General features: G+C 41.8%; 2 protein-coding genes across 3 annotated transcripts; one reads left to right on the forward strand and one right to left on the reverse strand.

Moving 5' to 3' along the window:
- Nucleotides 1–1,270: 1,270 nt before the first annotated feature.
- On the forward strand, nt 1,271–3,086 carry LYSET (lysosomal enzyme trafficking factor). 2 transcript variants are annotated; one of them, XM_070775584.1, is made up of 2 exons: nt 1,271–1,373; nt 2,266–3,086. In XM_070775584.1, exon 2 carries the CDS (start codon nt 2,282–2,284, stop codon nt 2,675–2,677), a length of 396 nt encoding a protein of 131 aa, XP_070631685.1. In that variant the 5' UTR covers nt 1,271–1,373; nt 2,266–2,281; the 3' UTR covers nt 2,678–3,086. The 2 variants fall into 2 exon arrangements, with proteins under 2 accessions (XP_070631685.1, XP_019839502.1); XM_019983943.2 differs by lacking the exon at nt 1,271–1,373 and adding an exon at nt 1,380–1,831.
- Nucleotides 3,087–13,667: 10,581 nt separating this feature from the next.
- Nucleotides 13,668–21,471, reverse strand: GON7 (GON7 subunit of KEOPS complex). Its single transcript, XM_019983676.2, has 2 exons — nt 21,207–21,471; nt 13,668–14,779 (listed from the first exon to the last, which is right to left on the reverse strand). Exons 1-2 carry the CDS (start codon nt 21,412–21,414, stop codon nt 14,685–14,687), a joined length of 303 nt encoding a protein of 100 aa, XP_019839235.1. The 5' UTR covers nt 21,415–21,471; the 3' UTR covers nt 13,668–14,684.
- Nucleotides 21,472–21,483: the final 12 nt, after the last annotated feature.

The following is a 21,483-nucleotide window of genomic DNA, read 5'->3' on the forward strand; positions in this document are numbered from 1 at the left end:
CTGAAGCTCTCTAGCAATCGCCTTGTTTTTTCGACATCTTACAACTTTCATATCCTCATCTTTTGAGTAGTATGAAACAGCCAGGATTCAAACTCTTCTTCTGGCTCTGGAGGATCACTGCCTGAGAAAACTTTCAGTTTTTTGTATTTCAGGTGTTACAGAGCAGGCTGAAGAGCCTTATGGACTGCCTGTGCCAACAAAGGGGTCCGCATTCCTAGAATCACATCCTAGTCTAGATCAAAGGGTCGTTTCCATACGTAAGAGCTCTGGTAAACTTACCCAATGTCACGCCCTCCCCCTCTAAGAGTTCATTTAATCTGCTTAAAAATTAACTATCTGGGTCAGGGGACTTAAAGATCACTCTACAGGCACCCCTGCCTCCGGGTATCTCCTTAGGGATCAGAACATGACTTGTCTCCTCAGTAAGTCCTATTAAGGCTACATTCCTGATCTCGTCCCTCCGGGACATTCTCCCGAGGAGTCTGTACTCCCCCAAGGGGGCTACACCAGCTCACAGATTTCTGCCACATCACAGGTCTGGGCGATGCCGGCAACCAACGGCGCTTTCCGCGAGTTCACATCCATCCCCCTACACCAGTCTCCTAAGAGCCTCAGCGTCATGGTGCCCCAAACAACAGATTTAAATTCCAATTTTTCCCACACCATTGACACCGCCGCAATTCACAGTATTCCTCCGCGGTACTACAGTTAAGTCTGGTTAACGTCCGGAGTTCCGACGAGCTGCGAGGACGAGGCAGTCAGGTCAGTTTGAAGGTGTCAATGAATGACCCTAGACTCGAGCCCGGAGAAGGCCCGCGCACCCGCGCCTGAGGCCAGCCCCACTGCGGCAAGCAGTCACCGGAGCCTCGGATCTAGCTGTCGGTGTCTGAGTCCATCGCCGGCAGCCGAGGCACCAGGGCCTGCTCGCGACGCTTCCCGGACCGCCAGGCCCGAGGAACGCGAGGGGCGGCCTCTTCTCCACTCGATGCACACCCAAAGGGGATAGCAGAGGCGCGCCGGGGAAACAGCTGACCGCCCGACGCTGCGGGGCTTTCCGCGAGGCGGAACAGCTGGGAGACCAGGGCCACGAGAGAAGCACCAGGGTGAAGCCTCGAGGGGGACTGAAGCGGCCAGGCTCGGACGGCCACCCACCAGAAGTGGGGATCTTTGCCACCACCCGCGCCTCGGCAACTTTAGCCAGTCAGACAGCTGGAGCCGATTGGAGAGCGCTTGAGGAGGCGGTGCCGCGGCCTGACGTCACGGGGAGGGCCGGGTCTTTCGGGGGCGGGGCATGCGCGCTTCCGGCCCGAGCCGGAAGCCACGAGTGTGGCAGCATCCGGGACGGCGGGCAGGCGGGCCAACCCGGACAGGAGGTGAGACCCGGGACCTGCCCAGCTCTGCAGCCTCGGCCGGTGGCCGCTGCCCGGCACTGGGCTCTCGGCGCTGCAAGGCGGAGAGGCCCGGGTCTGGCGCCGCCTGCGCAGCCCTGGTCGCGGCCGGCGGCCCCTGCTGCGCGACAGGGGGCGGGGCCGGCTGCAGGGAAGGCCCAGGTGTCGGGGGAAGCCTCCCGGCTGGGCCGACCGACACAGGCTGGGGCTCGGGCAGCAGCGACGGGGGCCAGCCCCCCGCGTGACCGGCTGCAGTCACGCTGTGCTTAATCACACTTAGTCTTTGCTCCAGGCTGGCCGTGCTCACCATTCTCCCAGCCGGTGACCCCGGGGTATTTCTTTTATGGTGGCTTTTTCTCTGAAATGCCAAAGCCACCCGATTATTCAGAACTGAGTGACTCTTTAACGCTTGCCGTGGGAACAGGAAGATTTTCGGGACCACTGTAAGTGTTTAAGAGTTACTGTCTTAACTTGGGGGCTCCGACATAGGTTTGACTTGAAGAACTAAGCGTTCATGTCTGCAGCAATACTGTTAAATCAGAAAGTATTTGAACTGTTAACAGTGAAATGTTCCGTAGGAAATTAATTTAATTACAGTTTAAGGGGCGGTGTGCTGGACCTGTTTAAGTCAGATATAGTGATTTATCTGTGGGCTACAATAAAAAGCATGCTCAATATATAATTAAACTTTATCATATCTATTACATAAAACGACCTGTAAGTTGTTTACATTTCTTAATAGATGTAAATTTAGTTATTTAAAACCTCAAATGCGTTATGGGGTATTTTAGAGCTCATTGGGGGAAAAAAAGTTAAGTACATTTGGAATAGTTGCCATGACAGCATTACTAGACCCTAACTTGTTTCTAACTGGCAGGCACAGAGCATGGAGAATGATGAATTTCCGTCAGCGGATGGGATGGATCGGAGTGGGACTGTATCTATTAGCAAGTGCAGCAGCATTTTACTACGTTTTTGAAATAAATGAGACTTACAACAGGCTGGCCTTGGAACACATTCAACAGCACCCAGAGGAGCCCCTTGAAGGAACCACGTGGACACACTCCTTGAAAACTCGGTTGCTCTCCCTGCCTTTTTGGTTCTGGACAGTTGTTTTTCTGATACCTTACTTACAGATGTTTTTATTCCTTTACTCTTGTACAAGAGCTGACCCCAAAACGGTGGGCTACTGTATTATTCCCATATGCTTGGCAGTTATATGCAATCGCCACCAAGCATTTGTCAAGGCTTCTAATCAGATCAGCAGACTACAACTGATTGACACATAAAATCCGTCATCATCTTTTCCTTACAAGTACAAAACTGCCAGTATGATATGGAGCCTGATCACAAGACTGCAGTTTCTTCACAGATCTCAGGAAGTTGTGGTGGGGCAGAAGCTTTTTAAAGAATGTGGCTAGGGGGCTAACTTTATCTGAATAATGAGTTTTTAGGTAAAGACTGAGAATCAGTACTACAAAATCATGTGGATGACTTCAGATTTTGGAAGTAAAATTTTATCTGTTATTTGCATTCCTTAGAAACTTGAATAAGTACCTGGACTCATATTTTTATTTTACTGTGCAACATAGTGATAATTCAGAAAATTTTCCTTTGGGGAAAAATGAATATGAACATTTCCATTGTGCTTAATGTAAAAAGGTCCAAACATGGTCATAAAATTTAAATTTTATACAATTACTTGGCTTGCTTTAAAATTCTTCAAACTAAAACACCAGTTCATCCCATTGTAGCTAAGGCAGTATGCTCGTTTGCTATCAGCTTGTGAGAAATTGGTATGAAATTATTGAGGTGATGGGTGTCTTGAGAAGCAAAATGTGATCTTCCTTTTGGTAATAATACGGGTGCTGTTCATTAGCTAGAATTATTAATGCAATTAAAAAAAAACCTACTTGGGAAAAGACTAAATGTTTGAAAGCTGAGTAATCTAACACATAGAAAATGGAAACAAGGTGTTCAATGAAAGCAGTCCAGTCCCTGTCAGATGTGTGCTATCTAAACGATGCTCTCAAGTCACCATCCCTCTGATTTTCTTTTCTGCCTAAAGTCTAGTCTTCAGGCGATAGGTTAACTGCATGGAGATGTGATCCCTGTACTGCCTCTTGGATTTGTGCTCACTACCTCATGTCTGGTAACAATACAGATAACTGAAAAATGGAAAACTAGATTTTAGGAATTTTTTTTTCTTTTTTTTCTGGGTGAGATCAAGATATATTTTTATAGTTATGTCATCAATACCAGAGAAATGTTGTACACTGATTTTTAATAAGAATCGTAACATTTTTTGGTGCTTCTCTTGGGCTCTAAGAGCTTTAACGTCAATCAACTCTTGTAGTCCTCCAACAGCCCTATGAGATAACAGTTATTATCATCCAGATTTTACAGGTAAGGACAGTGAGCTGAAGTTCTGTAACTTGCTGAAGGTCACATAGCCAAGAAGCAAAGCCAAAGCCTAACCCGGCATCTGATGCCTTTATTCCTAATCCCTGAGCTGTAGGGCTTCTCACAGATGACAGATGTTTCAGCACTGGGTACTGTCTGCCTAACCATGCTAATAAATGGAAAAGAACTGAAGAAAGGTTTTTCTCAATTTGTATGAGCTACTGAAAACCAAAGTCTTCAAGCAGCTTTAAGTCAGGTTTGACCAGAATGGAAGGCTGGGCATTCCATAGGAAGCTTTTACTTTAAAGATTAAGCAGGTGTCCTTGGCACAATCAGATTCTTCTCCAGTAGTCTCATTTCTCTCCTTTACTACTTCCAAAGGTCTAGTTACTGAAATGTTTTTTTGCTACAGGACACTGATACACTGAGTCTTCAAATTAAGTAACAGTTTGAAATACATGTTTTTGCAAGGGACAGGTAACCAAATCACTTGCATCTTTTGAGTGCTTACTAGAAGTATGCATGGCTGCAGGCAGATTCCTGAGACATACAGATTCTGCTGCATGAGAGTTCTATGATGCAAGTATGTGTTGGGACTAGTACCACCTTACAGAAGAGGAAAATGAGGCAGCCTGAGGCACACAGAATTAATAACTTGTTGGTCACACTGCTAGTGGAAGAGCCAGGATTTGAACCCAGGATATCTGGCTTCAAATCTCCAGCTATATCATTCTACTATACTGCTTATCAAAAAAAGGACATAATTTAAGAAAAGTCATTGCATAGTTTCTTGTTTTATTTGATTTGTCCTGAGGCAGTGCTAGTTTGGAAATCGTTTAAGAACATTATTTCCATCACTTTTTGTTTTACAAATGATGTAATGAAAGGTTTGTGAGTTTGCTATTTGTCTTGTAAAGTAGTAAGTCCGTATTTTATTGAGGGAGACTTTCTTAGACTTAAAATTCTAGTAAACTCTCCCACATACTGCAACTAGAGAGTAGCCCGTTTGCTGCAACTAGAGAAAAGTCCATGCAGCAACTGAAGACCCTGCACAGCCAAAAATAAAGAAATAAAGTCATTAAAAAAAACAACACTACAGTTTTAAAGGGAAAAATGTGATTCCCTTAGAATTTGATTCTACTTCAAACAAAGCTTTCGAAAACTAATACAATTATGTAAAGTTTAAAAAAAAAAAAAAAACACTTTACATGAATAAACATATTTAACCCTTGCAAAAAAAAAAAAAAAAGCTTTTCTTTGGGGAAGTGGAATCAAAGTGCTCTGAAGTGACAGCACCCAGAGAATAATCAAACCTGCATGTTTGTTCACCATGAGTTGTGTTAAAGTCTTTGTTAAAATTATCTACTGTTGATTTCCTTCTTGATGGATTTAATGTTCTCAATCTCTCTAAAACACTGGCAGAAAAGGTTATCACAATACCACGTCTTGTTTTTGCATCAAATAAGTGCCATACTTTATAAGTTCTCCAATATGTTTATAATGTTCTACATAATTCTAGACCATGGTTGGGAATCATCATGCATTGATATTTTTGTTTTGATCTACGGCAGTGAGTGGGTCTTGAACTCTGTCTGATATTATAATCACTCAAGGAAATAAAAAAAACTGCAAACCTCATATAAACAATGCCAGGGTCCCTTCCCAGCTATCAATCCCTGGGAGAGGGGCCAAGGCAATCATGTTTTGAGAGCTCTTCAAGCAAGTCTGTTAGGGTTGAGAGTCACTGGGCTGGAGTGTTGTTGTTTTCTTTCTTTCTTTTGGGCCAGGGGTTTTTATGCACCATGAAGCCTCAACTGTTAAGTCACTGAGAGCTCTCTCTGGAACAGCGTTTGTAACAAACATTTCATGGTAGGCTCACGCCAGCTGTTTGAATTCTGCAAATCTTTAAAAAGGTGTCTATATATTCTTTTTCAACATATTTTTTCCCAAGGTTTAAATACACTTGTTACAAGGGGCCCTACTGAGCAGTCTTATAAACTAATATGTGTGGTCCTGGGATATCAGCCATGGAGAGAGGTCATGAAGGTCAGATGCAGAAGGTCACTGTAACTGAAGGCCAAGTTCTAGGGGAGGTCAGCCAGTAATGCAGCAGACATGATCAGTTCAGGCTGGGGGTGGTCAGGTCACAGATAAAGGAGAGGACTCCTGCTTCTTGTAGTTCTCCAGGTGTGGCCAAGGCCCAGCGCCAGGCAGGAGGAAACAGGAAGCAGGAGGTGAGCCCAGTGGTAACATCCACGGTCCTGAGCTGCTCCTGTAGTGGTTTGGAATGGATCTGGGCGTGGGGCACTGGGAGCTGCAGGCCGGGCATGTCAGGACCCTCAGTGGCAGGGACGTCAGTGTAGACAGGACCACACCAGGTAGACTGCAGACAGCTGCCAGCCCCAGCTCACGGTGGGGAACGAGGTGTCTGTATTTCCTGATTCCTGTTGTCCAATTTATCCTGAATATACTTGTCAGGTTTTTGTCTCTGACTCTATCAAAGTCGCTCTCTTGTCAACAGGTTGCCAGTCATTTACATATAACTAAACCCAGTGGTCAAGTCTGTCTTCAAATTACGTTTTTTGGCCATGCCATTCCTTGGGGGAATCTTGGTTCCCTAACCAGAGACTGAACCCACACCCTTGGCATTGAAAGCATGGAATCCTAACCACTGGACCACCAGGGAACTCCCCCTCAAATTACTTTTGGACACAGTCCCTTGTCCTTGAAGTATTTTCTTCTGTTGGCTTCTGGAACAGTACTGCTCAATAGAATTTTAGTGATGATGGAAATGTCCTCTATCTGTCCTGTCCCTGTCAACAGCCAGAAGCCACATGAAATGAGGCCTTGAGATGCGGCTAGTGTGACTGACGAACTGAATTTTACATTTTAATTCAACAGCCACATGTGGCTAAATAGCCCAATTCTAGATACTTTTCTATTAGTCTTCTGCCTCACCAGCTTTTCCTATGCCCTTTGCTGGTTCCTCTTTGGGGCATCTACTCAATTTCTAAGACATGGCATGCCCATGTTCTCTTTTCTACTCCCTTGTCATCTTATCCAGGCTCATGGCTTTAAAACTCAAATTTCTTTCCTGAGCTCCAGTCTTGAATAGCTAACCACCTACCTGATATTTACTAAGGTATCTTACCAGGCACCTGCAATTTAACCTCTTTAAAGATAAGCTGCTGATCTCTCCAACCACCAGAATCTGCTCAAGTCCCCTACAAGCCTACTATTAAACACGTGGTGAGGGATCATTTAAAAATGTTACTCTTCTCAAAAATCCTTCCATAGTTTCCCTTCTCAGAATAAAGGTCAAAGTCCTTAATGTGGCACACAAAGTTCTAAGTGGCCCCTGACTTCATCTTCTACCACCCCCCTCCATCCCTTGCTCCATGCCACCCACACTGGTCTTCTTGTTGATTCTAGAACAAGCCAGAAAAACATGTTTCAGGGCCTCTGGGCTCAGTGTACCTTCTGCTTGAATGCTCAGCTCTGACCAGCTCCATCATGTTCTTTAGACCTCTGTTCAACTGTCAGCTTAGTGAGGCTGCCTCTGACCACCCTATTTAAAATCAACCATCCGCCTCCCCTGCTTTTCTCCTGAGCACTTCCCATCATATGACATGTTACACATTTTGTCAGAATCTAAATTCCATAAGGGCAGGCACTTGTCTGTTCATGTCATGCAGCCTATGCCCAGAACAGTGCCTGGCACATAGTAGGTGCCTAGTGATTACTTACTACATGAATGATTTTTACTGCCACTCGACAACTCTCACTAGGCTACAAAACAATCTACTTCACTCTCCAGAGAGAAAAAAGATTAAGGTTATTGACTGCATGGGTTTCCCTGGTGGCTCAGATGGTAAAGAACCTGCCTGCAATGCAGGAGACCCGGGTTCGATCCCTGGCTCGGGAAGATCCCCTGGAGAAGGGAATGGCTTCCCCTGCCAGTATTCTTGCTTGGAGAATTCCATGGACAGAGGAGCCTGGCAGGCTACAGTCTATGGTATCACAGAGTCGGACACTACTGTGGGACTACCACTTTCCAAACAAAAAGAAAGTGCATGGCATAATGTGTCACGTGTTCTAGGTAACTTTGGTTATTAAGCTCTTTCAGGTTTCAGCATGTGGGGATAATCTCTTTTTAAGGCCAAGATTAAAATGAGTCTCCCAATTTAGTTTTGCCGACAATTCTTGTGATGTTGGCTATCTTGGCATTTTTCTTACTGATGCAAGAAAAACAAAGACCACATTCACAAACAAGGTTTTCAGAGTCACCACTTAGAAGTTCTTTAATTACAATCATGAAGACAATGGTTTCCTAAACCACCAAACAAATGCAGCAAGTATCTTGACAACATCTTAAAGCTACAGAAGACATCTTCAGCACTCTGGTATCAGCGGGCAATATCTTGGCCCTAAATTAAAGCACTCACTTAAACTAGTAATGGTGCCTCTAGAAGTTACTTCTATTCCCAGCAGAATTTTGGCATGAGAGTAAATTTCTATTTAAAACTGTACCTAATAGCCTTGTGCTGCTCCAATGTGAGCTGCTACTTTTTAAAAGATATAAATAGAGGCTTACTGTCTAGCATTCACTGTTTCCTGGGCCATGCCTTTAAATAGAGCAATTCTGATCCCAAAGGTCACCTGAGAACTGGAATAGTTACAGTTAACACTGGGAAATTCTTTTTATATTTTGAGAATAATGCACTTGCTAGAGGGTTACAGCTTTTTATATAGTTGTAATGGACTGTATAAACGCACCAATGCAATGGACATGAACTCTGGCAAACTCCAGGAGATGGTGAGGCACAGGGAGGCCTGGCGTGCTGCAGTCCATGGGGTTGCAAAGAGTCAGACATGACTGAACAATAGAGGGTTACAGCTAGGCCCATCAGTTTTAGAAATACCTCCTTTTTTTATTAAAGTTACCCTATCTCGTACTTAGCCCAGCTCTCCTAACCTCTTTAGAAACTGCATTCTACTCCCCTTCTGACATAACAGTAGTCAGATGGGAAATGTGGACATTCTTAAGCCTGGATTGCTTAATTTCTGGCCTGAATTATTTACACAACAACGTTTTAAACTGTTAACATGGCTCAACTGCCCTTATTTAAAAGCACAGGGGCATATGACCCAGCAATCCCACTGCCTGGCATACACACCAAGGAAACCAGAATTGAGAGAGACATGTGTACCCCAATGTTCATCGCAGCACTGTTTACAATAGCCAGGACATGGAAGCAACCCAGATGACCATCAGCAGATGAATGAATAAGAAAGCTGTGGTACATAAACACAATGGAATATTACTCAGCTATTAAAAAGAATGCATTTGAATCAGTTCTAATGATATGGATAAACTGGAGTTTATTATACAGAGTGAAGTCAGAAAGAAAAACACCAATACAGTATATTAACACATACATATGGAATTTAGAAAGATGGTAACAATGACCCTATATGTGAGACAGCAGAAGAGACACAGATGTAAAGAACAGACTTTTGGACTCTGTGGGAGAAGGCGAGGGTGGGATGATTTGAGAGAATAGCATTGAAACACGTGTATTACCATATGTGAAATAGATCTCCAGTCTAGCTTCGATGCCTGAGACAGGGCACTCAGGGCTGCTGTATTGGGATGACCCTGAGGGATGGAATGGGGAGGGAAGTGGGAGGGGGGTTCAGGATGGGGGACATATGTACACCCATGGCTGATTCATGTTAATGTATGGCAAAAACCAGTACAATACTGTAAAGTAATTAGCCTCCAATTAAAATAAATGAATTTTTAAAAAAAGCATGGGGGGCTTCCCTGGTGGCTCAGTGGTAAAGAATCTGTCCAGGAGACATGGATTTGATTTCTGATCTGGGAAGAGCCCACGTGCTGTGAAGCAACAAAGACTGGGAGCCACAACTGCTGTACCCGCCTAGCCTAGAGCCCACGCTCTGCACCAAGAGAAACCACCACAGTGAGAAGCCCGTGTACCACACTAGGCAGCACCCCTCCCCCATCACTGCAGCTAAAGACACGCCACGCGGCAATGAAGATCCAGCACAGCCAAAAAACAATAATAATAAAAAAAACTGGATTTTTTTTAAAGCATGATTTTCCCCCCTGCTTTTGTGGAAAAATATGTAGCACATGCTTTCTTTCTTTTTTAAAAATATTTGGCTGCACTGGGTCTTCATTGCTGCACAGGCTTTTCTCTAGCTGCTGCAAGCAGGGGCTACTCTTTGGTTGCGGTGCTCAGGCTTCTCACTGCAGTGGCTTCTCTTTTGCAAAGCAGGGACTCTAGGGTGCATGGGCTTCAGTAGTTGCAGTTCTCGGGCTCTAAAACATAGGCTCAATACTTATGGCACATGGGATTAATTGCTCTGAGGTATGGGGGATCCTCCCAGACCAGGGATCAAACTCATGTCTCCTGCATTGGCAGGCAAAAATGCAAAGAGAACAAGAGGATACAATGAAAAATCTCCCTCTCACTCCCAACCCCATCTCCCTCTTCCCAGATGCAGTCCGACTCTCCTTTCAGAGATACTATATGTGTATCTAGCCAGTACTCTCCACTAGAAGCATTCTACACACTGTTGTGTATTTTGCTAAGTTTTCCTTTAGCATCATATCCTGGAGGTGGATCCTTAACAACACATGGTCTTTTTTTTAATGGCTGCACAGAATTATTGTACTGAAATGCTTCTACTTTAATTAACTAGGGTCTTCTGCTGATAAAACATTTAGGTTGTTTATAATCTGCTGTTCTGGAGAAGGAAATGGTAACCCACTCCAGTGTTCTTGTCGGGGAAAATCCCATGGACAGAGGAGCCTGGCGGGTTACAGTCCATGGCATTGCGAGAGATGGACATGACTTATTGACTAAACCACCACTACCAATCCTGTTACCAAGAATAATGTTGCAATCAATTATCTTGTAAATGTATCTGTGTATATGTATGCTATTATCCATAGGATAAATTCTATCACTGAAATTGCTGATAGAGCAATTGCTGATAGGGCCCAAGAGCACCACATCTTTAAATTTTGACAGAGTCAACTTGACTTATAAGGAGCTTATACCAATTTACACTCTCACCACCAGCATCTTATAGATTTCACACCCTTTCCAGCTCAATATTGCATCAAAACTTTTGACCTTTCAGTCTGAAAAGTAAAAAAATGATACTGCGTTGTGGTTTTAATTTTCATTTATTTGAAGTGAAATTTCTATTGTCTTTCTGACTGGTACACGTGAGAGCTATAAAAGGCATATTAGTTCTTGGTCATTTCTGTTGAAAACACTAAATACTTTACTCTACTTAACCTCATTTACAGAATGTTCAGAAATGTTTACCACCATATAAATACAGAGGATGAGATGGCTAACCCTAACCCTAACCCTAACCCTAACCCTCTTCATCACCGACTTGCTGCATGTGAGTCTGAGTGAACTCCGGGAGTTGGTGATGGACAGGGAGGCCTGGCGTGCTGCGATTCACGGGGTCGCAAAGAGTCGGACACGACTGAGCGACTGAACTGAATTGAACTGAAATGTATTTATTAATCTTTTCTATCACAGTGTTTGGATTTCTTAAAGTCTTGCTTAGGTATCCTTACTCACTCTGATACTATTAAAAAAAAAAAACTTAGTCCATTTTCTTTTAGTACTTTTTGTGTTTTTTTAAATATTATTTTATACTCTAAATCTTGAATCTACCTGAAATTATGTTCAAAGTAGTGAGAAAAGAACCCAACTTTATCACAAAAACCAACTTGTTTCTCATTTGTTATTTTACAAATATCCTCCAATTTCTCTAATAATTTTACATGCTAATCTTACTATATACTTAAATATGCAAGACGAAATCACAAAATGACCATAATTTCCCCAAACAATGTTAATTTATTTGTAACTACCATAGTGACATAACTGCAAACTCTAGTACAGTTTTACTCAGTGGTGCTCAGCCGCCCACCAGGGTAAGTTCAAACAGGAATTTCCTGTAATCGTTTTATCACAGCATAGTGGTTGAAAGTGAGTTAGAAAGCCTGTGTTTTCAGGATGTTTTGTGTATGCGCCTTACTGCAGTATGTTATCATATCTTATACGTTATCATATCACTTACTGCAACATGTTAGTGTATCATAAAAAATGATACACTATATTTGTAAAATGAATTAATTATACTGAGGAACAGGTGTAACTTCAATAGGCTAAATAGGATCTAGATTAAACTACCACAAAATAAACCAAGAGCCACAGATGTCTCCAACCGATTGTCCCATTTGGAAGAAAACATAAACTCTATTTTCTTAAAAATACAAGTCTTCTCAATAAAAGTTTTTCAAAAATTGAGCAGCTTGAAGAAATAATTCTAATAGAGTATACTTCATAACATGAGGGAGTCAGTACAGGGGGCTAGGTTCCACAGAAAGACAGTATGAGGCCTAACATCTCAGAAGCCAAGAAAGTTCTGCTGGAGGAAATGTTTGTTCAAACTTCCTAACTAATATTGTAGCCAAGCAACAGCAACCTATTATAAAACAGTAAAAATTCTTGTCCTTGGTCACAGAACTTTACTGGAAGTATTTCTTAATGTGACACAAAAGCACTTACTTTTAGAACACACATCTATTTGTATATGCCCATGTATTTCACATTTAGAACTCCATGTTTCATATTTTAAAAGATTATCTCAGTCTAGCATCCAGATTATTTTTAGGTAGGACTGTGGGGTTGACTTTCTTGTATGAAAGTAAAGTTGCAGAGCTGTTTCAGACATTAACTGTGTCCTGTGCGTCTGTGGCTATCGTTATTACCTTTGAAAGGCAGCAGATCAGAAAATCGGCAAGGCATCTCTCTTATACTGGTTCTTCAAACTAGCCCCTCACACCTTCAAAACCTTTTTTGTCATACATGTGGCTCACTTATGAAGACAGTATTAGAATCAGAAAAAGATCCATCAGACTTATAACCCAGACCTCCAAACACCAGACCTCAAGCATGAATATCTTGGTATTTCTTTTTTATAAACATATTTACTAAACAAAGGAGATAAAATATTCAGGAGCAAAGTTCAGGTATTACTTTAAAACTATGAACTATTTTAATTTCACAGGTTAAGTTATTATTATTATTTTTTAAATTATTTACTTATTTAATTTGGCTGTGCCAGGTCTTAGTTGCAGCACTCGGGATATTTAGTTGCAGCATGTGGGATCTAGTTCCCTGACCAGGCCCCGTGCATTGGGAGCTTGGAGTCTTAACCACTGGATCACCAGGGAAGTCCCAAGTTTTTTTAAGGAACGTATAAAGATAAAAGATTATTGTAAATCAGTAACTGACCTGAAGTTCCAATAGTAGAGACATATCACAAACTAAACAAACAAGGTAATTTCTGACCATTTAAAACTTTTTCTAGTTGGTACTGTTTTAATTACATAAGAGTACTTGGTAGAAGCCTGATGTTCCAACTAAAACAATACTTTAAACATATAAAAAGGTGTGTAAATTCAATTTCTTTAATACCATGTACTTTGTAAGCTACAGATTTCAGAATGTGTAACTGCGAAAGTACTATGGTAATCTTTTAAAGGCTGTGTGTATAACCCAGCTCTGCCAGTAAGTTCTGTAACTCAAGGAAAATATCTAAGATTCAATTCATCTCTGAGTAAATCATATCATCTTTAAGGTTACTTCCAACTTAAAATTCTGTGACTATTTGTGTTTCAATAGGTACCTGTTACTTGATTTTATTCCCTGTAGTTTAGCTATCAAAATGAATCAGGAAACATTTATATGTGTAGTAAATGAAAAATACCTCAGTCTCTCTGACAAGCAGAAAAGGAATACACACACACACACATTTTAGGAATATATACATATATGTATTTAAAGGATCTGATAGTTCCTTGTTAAGCAAAATCAAAGTCTGACTACAGAATGACATGAAATATCTTAAGTTATAGTCAACACAGAAGTTGCTTACCTAAAGACTTACACGTGTGTTAACATAAACAGCATTATCACCAGCATAAAAGCACACCCCAGTTTGACTCTCTTAAGGTACAAGTTAAACATCTATCTGTTGAGTGGTATCATCTCCAGAAGTCTGTATATTGAGTTCAGGTGTGGATTCAAGGTTTTCTTGGGTATCTCTCAAGGGCTCTCCTTCCCTTCAGTATTTCTCACTATTCCCATTTTCCTTCTACTTACATGGAATTACCATTCTTAAATTTAAATTAATTAACTAACACATTTATTTGGCTGCACCAGGTCTTAGTTGTGGCACGTGCAGAATCTTCATTTCATCATGCTGGGTCTTTGGTTGTGGCATGCAAACTCTAGCTGCAGCATGCAGGATCTAGTTCCCCGACCAGGGAAGGAACCTAGGCCCCCTGCATTGGGAATGCAGAGTCTTAGGCACTTCACCACCAAGGAAGCACCTGCCATTTTTAAATTTAACACCTCATTTTCATCACTTGTTCATGTCAGTTCCTTGAAATGTTATTGTCCATAAACCTTGACATATATTTTCATAACAGAAGCAGAAGCTAAAACATGTAGACACCACAATTTAATCCAACGGGTATTTAAACAGTATTAAGTAAGAATTCAGTTGCCAACTTACTGGATATTATACATTATTAAATGTCTATTTTATTTCCATGATCTGAAACTGACTTCTCACTCAAGAAAAGGGATTCATTTCTATGCATTTATGTCTTTCTTTGATGAAAACAGAAGAAAAGTTTCCTCTTTGACAAAACTGTCCCAGGGGAAAAAAACAAACACTTTCCAAATTAGAGCACAAGTCTTCCTTAAATGTCAGTGTGTGGTAAATAAAATATGGTAGCAGTCTTTTAAATTTCATAAAAGCTAGTTAAGATGGTGTTTTTTGCCGTTTTGCAGATGGTCCATCTGAATTAGTTCTGTTATCAGTGTTATTTTCATCTTCTGAATCATCTTCATCATCACCTTTTAAAACAAATATTTGTTGTATGACAATATGTTCAGTGGTTGAAAGAAATATAGATAGCTAAAATGGTTGATAATGAGATCATTTCACTTCAGGGATTAATAAAACAATGCACATATCAAATTAGCAATATGTACAGTTAAAAAAAGACTGCAGAAATTATGATTAAAACCTTTCCCTTCTATCACCTTTTTTTGGAGATATAATTCATACACCATAAAATTCACTTTCAAAGTGTACAGATTATTGATTTAGATAGTCACTAGGTTATAAAACCATCACCACTAATTCTAGAATACATTTCATCTTCCAAGAAAGCAATCTCATACCAATTAGCAGTCACTTCCCCTTCCTGGGTTGGGAAGATCCAATGGAGAAGGGTTAGGCTACCCACTCCAATATTCTTGGGATTTCTTTGTGGCTCAGTTGGTAAAGAATCCAACTGCATTGCCGGAGACCTGGATTCTATCCCTGGGTTGGGAAGATCCCCTGGAGAAGGGAAAGGGTACCCACTCCAGTATTCTGGCCTGGAGAATCCCATGGACTGTATAGTCCATGTTGTTGCTAAGAGTCGGACACAACTGAGTGACTTTCACTTTCGCTTCCCATTCCCCTTAGCCTTTGGCGATCACTAATCTACTTTTCTCATTTAACTTATATGCAGAGTGTATCATGAGAAATGCTAGGCTGGATGAAGCACAAGCTGGAATCAAGACTGCTGGGAGAAATATCAATAACCTCAGATATGCAGATGACACCACCCTTATAGCAGAAGAGAAGAGGAACTAAAGAGCCTCTTGATGAAGGTGAAATAGGAGAGTGAAAAAGCTGGCTTAAAACTCAACATTCAAAAAATGAAGATCATGGCATCCAGTCCCATCACTCCATGACAAATAGATGAGGAAACAATGTAAAGTGAGACTTTAATTTCTTGGGCTCCAAAATCACTGCAGATGATGACTGCAGCCGTGAAATTAAAAGATGCTTGTTCCTTGGAAGGAAAGCTATGACAAACCTAGACAGCATATTAAAAAGCAGAGACATCACTTTGACAACAAAGGTCTATATAGTCAAAGCGATGGTTTTTCCAGTAGTCATGTATGGATGTAAGAGTTATAAAGAAGGCTGAGTGTCAAAGAATTGATGCTTTTCATTGTGGTGTTGGAGAAGACTCTTGAGAGTCCCTTGGACTGCAAGATATGAAACCAGTCAATCCTAAAGGAAATCAACCCTGAATATTCATTGGAAGGACTGATGCTAGGCTCCAATACTCTGGCCACCTGATGCGAAGAGCTGACTCATTGGAAAAGACCCTGATACTGGGAAAGATAGAAGGCAGGAGGAGAAGGGGACAACAGAGGATGAGATGGTTGGATGGCATCATCGACTCAATGGACATGAATTTGATAAAATTCCAGGAGTTGGTGATGGACAGGGAGGCCTGGCGTGCTTCGGTCCAAGGAGTCGCAAAGAGTTGGACACGATTGAGTGATTGAAAAACAACAAAAGTCTATTTTCTTACCCCTCAGCTTTGTCTGTTCTGGACATTTCATATAAATGAATCAAAATATATGGCCTTTTGTGTCTGCCTTCTTTCACTTATGCTTTCAAAGTTCATTCACATTGTATAGCATTTATCAATACTTCATTCCTTTTTGTTGCTGAGGAATATTCCACTGTATGGATGGATACACATTTTGTATATCCACTCATAAGATGATGGATATTTGTGTTATTTCTACTTTTTAGCTATTATCAATGATGCAGCTATGAACACATGCGCATTTGTTTTTATGGGAACACTTTTCCAGCTGTCTTGGGAGAACTTGGAGTGGAACTAACAATCTCTAGGACTAGAATTGTTGGGTCGAATGATAATTTTACATTTAACTTTTCTGAGGAACTATCAAAGTGTTTTCCAAAGAAGGTACCCCATTTTACGTTTCCACCAGCAACGTATGAGGGCTCCAATTTCTTCACATCCTAGTCAAAACACGTGTTACTGTTCTTTATAGCCTTCCTGGTGGGTATGACACGCTATGTTATTGTGGCTTTGATTCGCCTTTCTCTAAAAGCCAGTGATGTTCAGCATCATGTGCTTATTGGCCATTTGTATATCTTATTTGGAGCACTGTCTCTTCAAGTTTTCTGCACACCTGGCAACTGGATTGTCTTTTTTGGTCACTATGATGATAATTTTTTCAACTGAAGTATAGCTGACCCACAACACTGTTAGTACCAGGTGTACAACACCATGACTCAATATTTCTGTACATACAAAATGATCACCATTTGTCATTTTAGTATTGCATTCTATCACTTTTGTAATATTTACATTAAAAAAATTTTGTACTTGTTAATTGAGATATGATTTATATAAGATAAAATTCATCATTTTAATCTCTATCACTTTTTTTTTTCCTGGGCTGCACCACAGGGCATGAGGGATCTTAGTTCCCCAACCAGGGATCAAACCCGTGCTTCCTGCAGTGGAAGCATATAGTCTTAACCAGTGGACCGCCAGGGAAGTCCCTCTACCATTTTCAACAAAGGAAGTTCAAACTGAAACACTTTGGGGACTTTGTTAAACATACAAAAGCATGTCCTCTTGTATGAAGATATTACTGACCCACTATTAGCAGAAAAGGTAGAAGTTATTTTTCCAGCAAGCCATTTTTTAAATGGCTCCATCTATACTTGTCCTTATTCCAATGACAGCATTTTCAACAGTTTAGAGAGGATCTTTTGGAGCCAAGAACCAGGACTTCATGCTAATGGAAACAATCTACTGTTTGAAATTCACATAATATTCTGAGTTGGTTCCATCATATTATCTGGCACTATCAAGATGTAAACAAGATGGAAAGAAAAGGAAAGTACAGTACAGTTTAAGCTCCTCTACAGAGGAGTTACACCTTCATGATCACAGCCTTGTCATGGTGAAGGGGCTTGCGTTATTCAATGAAGCTGCGAGCCATGCTGCACAGTGCCACCCAAGATGGATGTGTCATAGTGAAGAATTCTGATAAAACATGGTCCACTGCAGAAGGAAATGCCAATCCACTCCAGTATTCTTGCCCAGAGAACCCCATGGACAGTATGAAAAGGCAAAAAGATGACACTTGAAGATGAGCCCCCAGGTTGCAAGGTGTCCAATATGCTACTGGGGAAGGGGGCAGTAATTGCCCTACAGAGGGCAATTACTAATAGCCCCAGAAAGAATGAAGCAGCTGGGCTAAAGCGGGAATGATGCTCAGCTGTGGATGTGTCTGGTGGTGAAAGTAAAGTCTGATGTTGTAAAGAACAATATTGTATAGAAACCAGGAATGTTTGGAAGGTAAACTGGACACAGTCAAGTAGGAAATGACAAGAGTGAACATCGACATTTTAGGAATCAGGAACTAAAATGGACGGGAATGGGTGAATTTAATTCAGATGACCATTATATCTACTACTGTGGTCAAGAATCCTTTGGAAAGAGATGAAGTAGCCCTCATAGTCAACAAGAGAGTCTGAAATGCAGTACTTGGGTGCAATCTCAAAAACGACAGAATGCTCTCGGTTCGTTTCCAAGGCAAACCAGTCAACATCACAGTAATCCAAGTCGATGTCTCAACCACTGATGCTGAAGAAGCTAAAGTTGACTGGTTGTATGAAGACCTTCAACTTCTAGAACTAATATCAAAAATGATGTCCTTTTCATCATAGGGGACTGGAATGTAAAAGCAGGAAGTCAAGAGATACCTGGAGAAACAGGCAAGTTTGGCCTTGGAGTACAAAATGAAGCAGGGCAAAGGTTAAGAGTACTGTCAAGAGAACATGCTGGTCGTAGCAAACACCTTTTTCCAATACCCCAAGAGATGTCTCTACACATGGACATCACTATATGGTCAATACTGAAATCAGACTGATTATGTTCTTTGCAACTTTAGATGGAGAAGCTCCACAGTCATGATCTAGAGCTGACTGTGGCTCATATCATAAACTCCTTATTATAAAATTCATGCTTAAATGGAAGAAAGTAGGGAAAAATCACTAGGCCATTCAAGTATGACCTATATGAAATCCCTTATGATTATACAGTGGAGGTGACAAATAGATTCAAGCAATGAGATTTGCAGACAGAGTGCCTGAAGAACTATGGATGGAGGTTTGCGACACTGTGCAGTAGGCAGTGACCAAAACCATTCCAAAGTAAAAGGAAAATGCAAGAAGGTAAAGTGGTTGTCCAAGGAGGCTTTACAAAGAGCTGAAGAAAGAAGACAGGTGAAAAGCAAGGGAGAAAGAGAAAGATATACCCTTCTGAATGCAGAGTTCCAAAGAATATTAAGGAGAGATAAGAAAGCCTTCTTAATGAACAATGCAAAGAAACAGAAAATAATAGAATGGGAAAGACAGATCTCTTCAAGAAAATTGGAGACACCAAGGGAACATTTCATGCAAAGATGGGCACGATAAAAGGACAGAAATGATAAGGACCTAACAGAAGCAGAAGAGATTAAGAGGTGGCAAGACTACACAGAAGAACTATACAAGAAAAGTCTTAATGACACGGATAACTACAATGGTGTGGTCACTCACCTAGAGCTGGATATCCTGGAGTCAAGTGGACCTTAGGACTACGAACAAACCTAATGGAGGTGATGAAACTCCAGCTGAGCTATTCAGAATCCTAAAAGATGATGCTGTTTGACATGTCAGCAAATCTGGAAAACTCAGCAGTGGCCAGAGAACTGGAAAAAGTCAGTTTTTATTCCAATCCCAAAACCGTATGCGGGTCAAGAAGCAACAGTTAGAACTAGACAGGAAACAACAAACTTGTTCAAAATTGGGAAGGGAGTACATCAAAGCTATATATTGTCACTCTGCTTATTCCAAGCTGGAGGAAGCACAAGCTGGAATCAAGAGTGCCAGGAGAAATATCAATAACATCAGATACACAAATAACAGGACTTTAATAGCAGAAAGTGAAGAGGAACTAAAGAGACTCTTGATGAAGCTGAGAGGAGAGTGAAGAAGCTGGCTTAAAACTCAACATTCAAAGACAAAGATCATGGCACCCAGTCCCATCACTTCATGACAAATAGAAGGGGAAAAAGTGGAAGCAGTGACAGATTTTATTTTCTTGGGCTCCAAAATCACTGCAGACAGTGACTGTAGCCATGAAATTAAGACACTTGATCCTTGGAAGGAAACCTATGACAAACCTAGACAGTGTATTAAAAGCAGAGACATCACTCTGATGACAAAAGTCTGTATAGTCAAAGCTATGGTTTTTCCAGTAGTCATGTACAGATGTGAGGGTTGGTCCATAAAGAAGGCTGAGTGCCGAAGAATTGATGCTTTTGAACTGTGGTACTGGAGAAGACTCTTGAGGGTCCCTTGGATGACAAGGAGATGAAATCTGTTAATCCTAAAGGAAATCAACCCTGAATATTCATTGGATGGACTGATGCTGAAGCTGAAGCTCCAATAATTTGGCCACCTGATGTAAAGAGCTGACTCACTGGAAAAGACTGCTGCTAGGAAAGATTGAGGGCAGAAGGAGAAGGGGGAGACAAAGGATGAGATGGCTGGATGGCACTGCAGTTTAAATGTACATGAATTTGAGCAAACTCTGGGAGACAGAGAAGGACAGAGAAGCCTGGTGTGCTACAGTCCATGGAGTTGCAGCGTTGGACACAACTGAGTGACTGAACCTCAACAACGACAACAGGGGAAGTAACCCCTGATTCCAATATTTAGTTCTTAGGTTCTTCACCTCAGGGTATTCAAGACAAGACTTAAGAATAGTTAAATTTTCCATTTCTGCTTTCAAACTGCACCTACCACATTGGGAAAGGAGTGCCTGACAGTGAAGCCTTTTTCATCTGAAATCTATTCCAATCTTCAGAACCTGTTCCTATTCTGTAATAGATGGCAGTCTTCCAAACATATTTGTAAATTCACGCCTGGGAAAATTCCTTTCCATCCATCTAAGCCCAGCTTAGAAGTCATGCTCTATCTGAAGCCTTCTTGGGTTCTCCAGGTTTGCAATAGTTACAGAGAAGTCTAGGGTCATTCCTTCTACTCTTTAATGTTTGTCTGTCTAACCTCCCACAGAGTTCCACAAGAACAGGAACTGAGTCGCCTTCACTTCATTCTTTCTCCAGAGTTCAGCCCAGTGACTGGCACAGGGCCGTAGGCGTTCAGTACTTTTTTGTGTGACATAAATGAAAAGAGAATCGTGAAAAGCAGTCCTGCTAAATGAGTCCAGGTACCGCCCAAATTTGGCGAAAACAGCTAAAATTTTTAATTTGGAATTCTTCCCCCAAGGCTCACCTTCTCCAAGTTTGTCGCTCTACACAGGTTCCCTGAGGAAATTTCTCCCACTCCGGGCGCCCCTGCCCGCCCTCCTGTCGCTCCCAGAACCGTCTCAGAGCTCACCGTCCAAGGCCTCGTCGGGAGCCGCCGTCACCCGGTCCTGTGCTTCCTGCTGTACCTGAGAGCCGAAGAGCTCAGTCACCAGCTCCCTCATCTGAGCCACACCGGACAACAAGCTCTGGAAAGGGTCGGTGACGCCCGGCGCCTCACAGGGCACCCGTAGCTGCTGTCGCCGCCCTTCCAGTCCGATGTACTCTCCCAACAGCTCCATAGCGACCGCTACGCTTCAGGAGCGCGCCACAATGAGGCGCCACCGGAAACGGAAACCAGCCCGCCGCGG

The sequence above is a fragment of the Bos indicus genome, chromosome 21, assembly GCF_029378745.1.
Source record: "Bos indicus isolate NIAB-ARS_2022 breed Sahiwal x Tharparkar chromosome 21, NIAB-ARS_B.indTharparkar_mat_pri_1.0, whole genome shotgun sequence".
In the NCBI taxonomy this organism is placed as follows: Eukaryota; Metazoa; Chordata; class Mammalia; order Artiodactyla; family Bovidae; genus Bos; species Bos indicus.

Excerpts from the sequence above, each read along its gene's own strand:
- LYSET (XM_019983943.2), top strand. The coding sequence starts at position 1,752 with ATGCCAAAGCCACCCGATTATTCAGAACTGAGTGACTCTTTAACGCTT. Across the intron at positions 1,832-2,265 it reads GGAAGATTTTCGGGACCACT|GCACAGAGCATGGAGAATGA; the intron begins GTAAGTGTTTAA and ends TCTAACTGGCAG.
- GON7 (XM_019983676.2), bottom strand. The coding sequence starts at position 21,414 with ATGGAGCTGTTGGGAGAGTACATCGGACTGGAAGGGCGGCGACAGCAG. Across the intron at positions 14,780-21,206 it reads TCCCGACGAGGCCTTGGACG|GTGATGATGAAGATGATTCA; the intron begins GTGAGCTCTGAG and ends TTGTTTTAAAAG.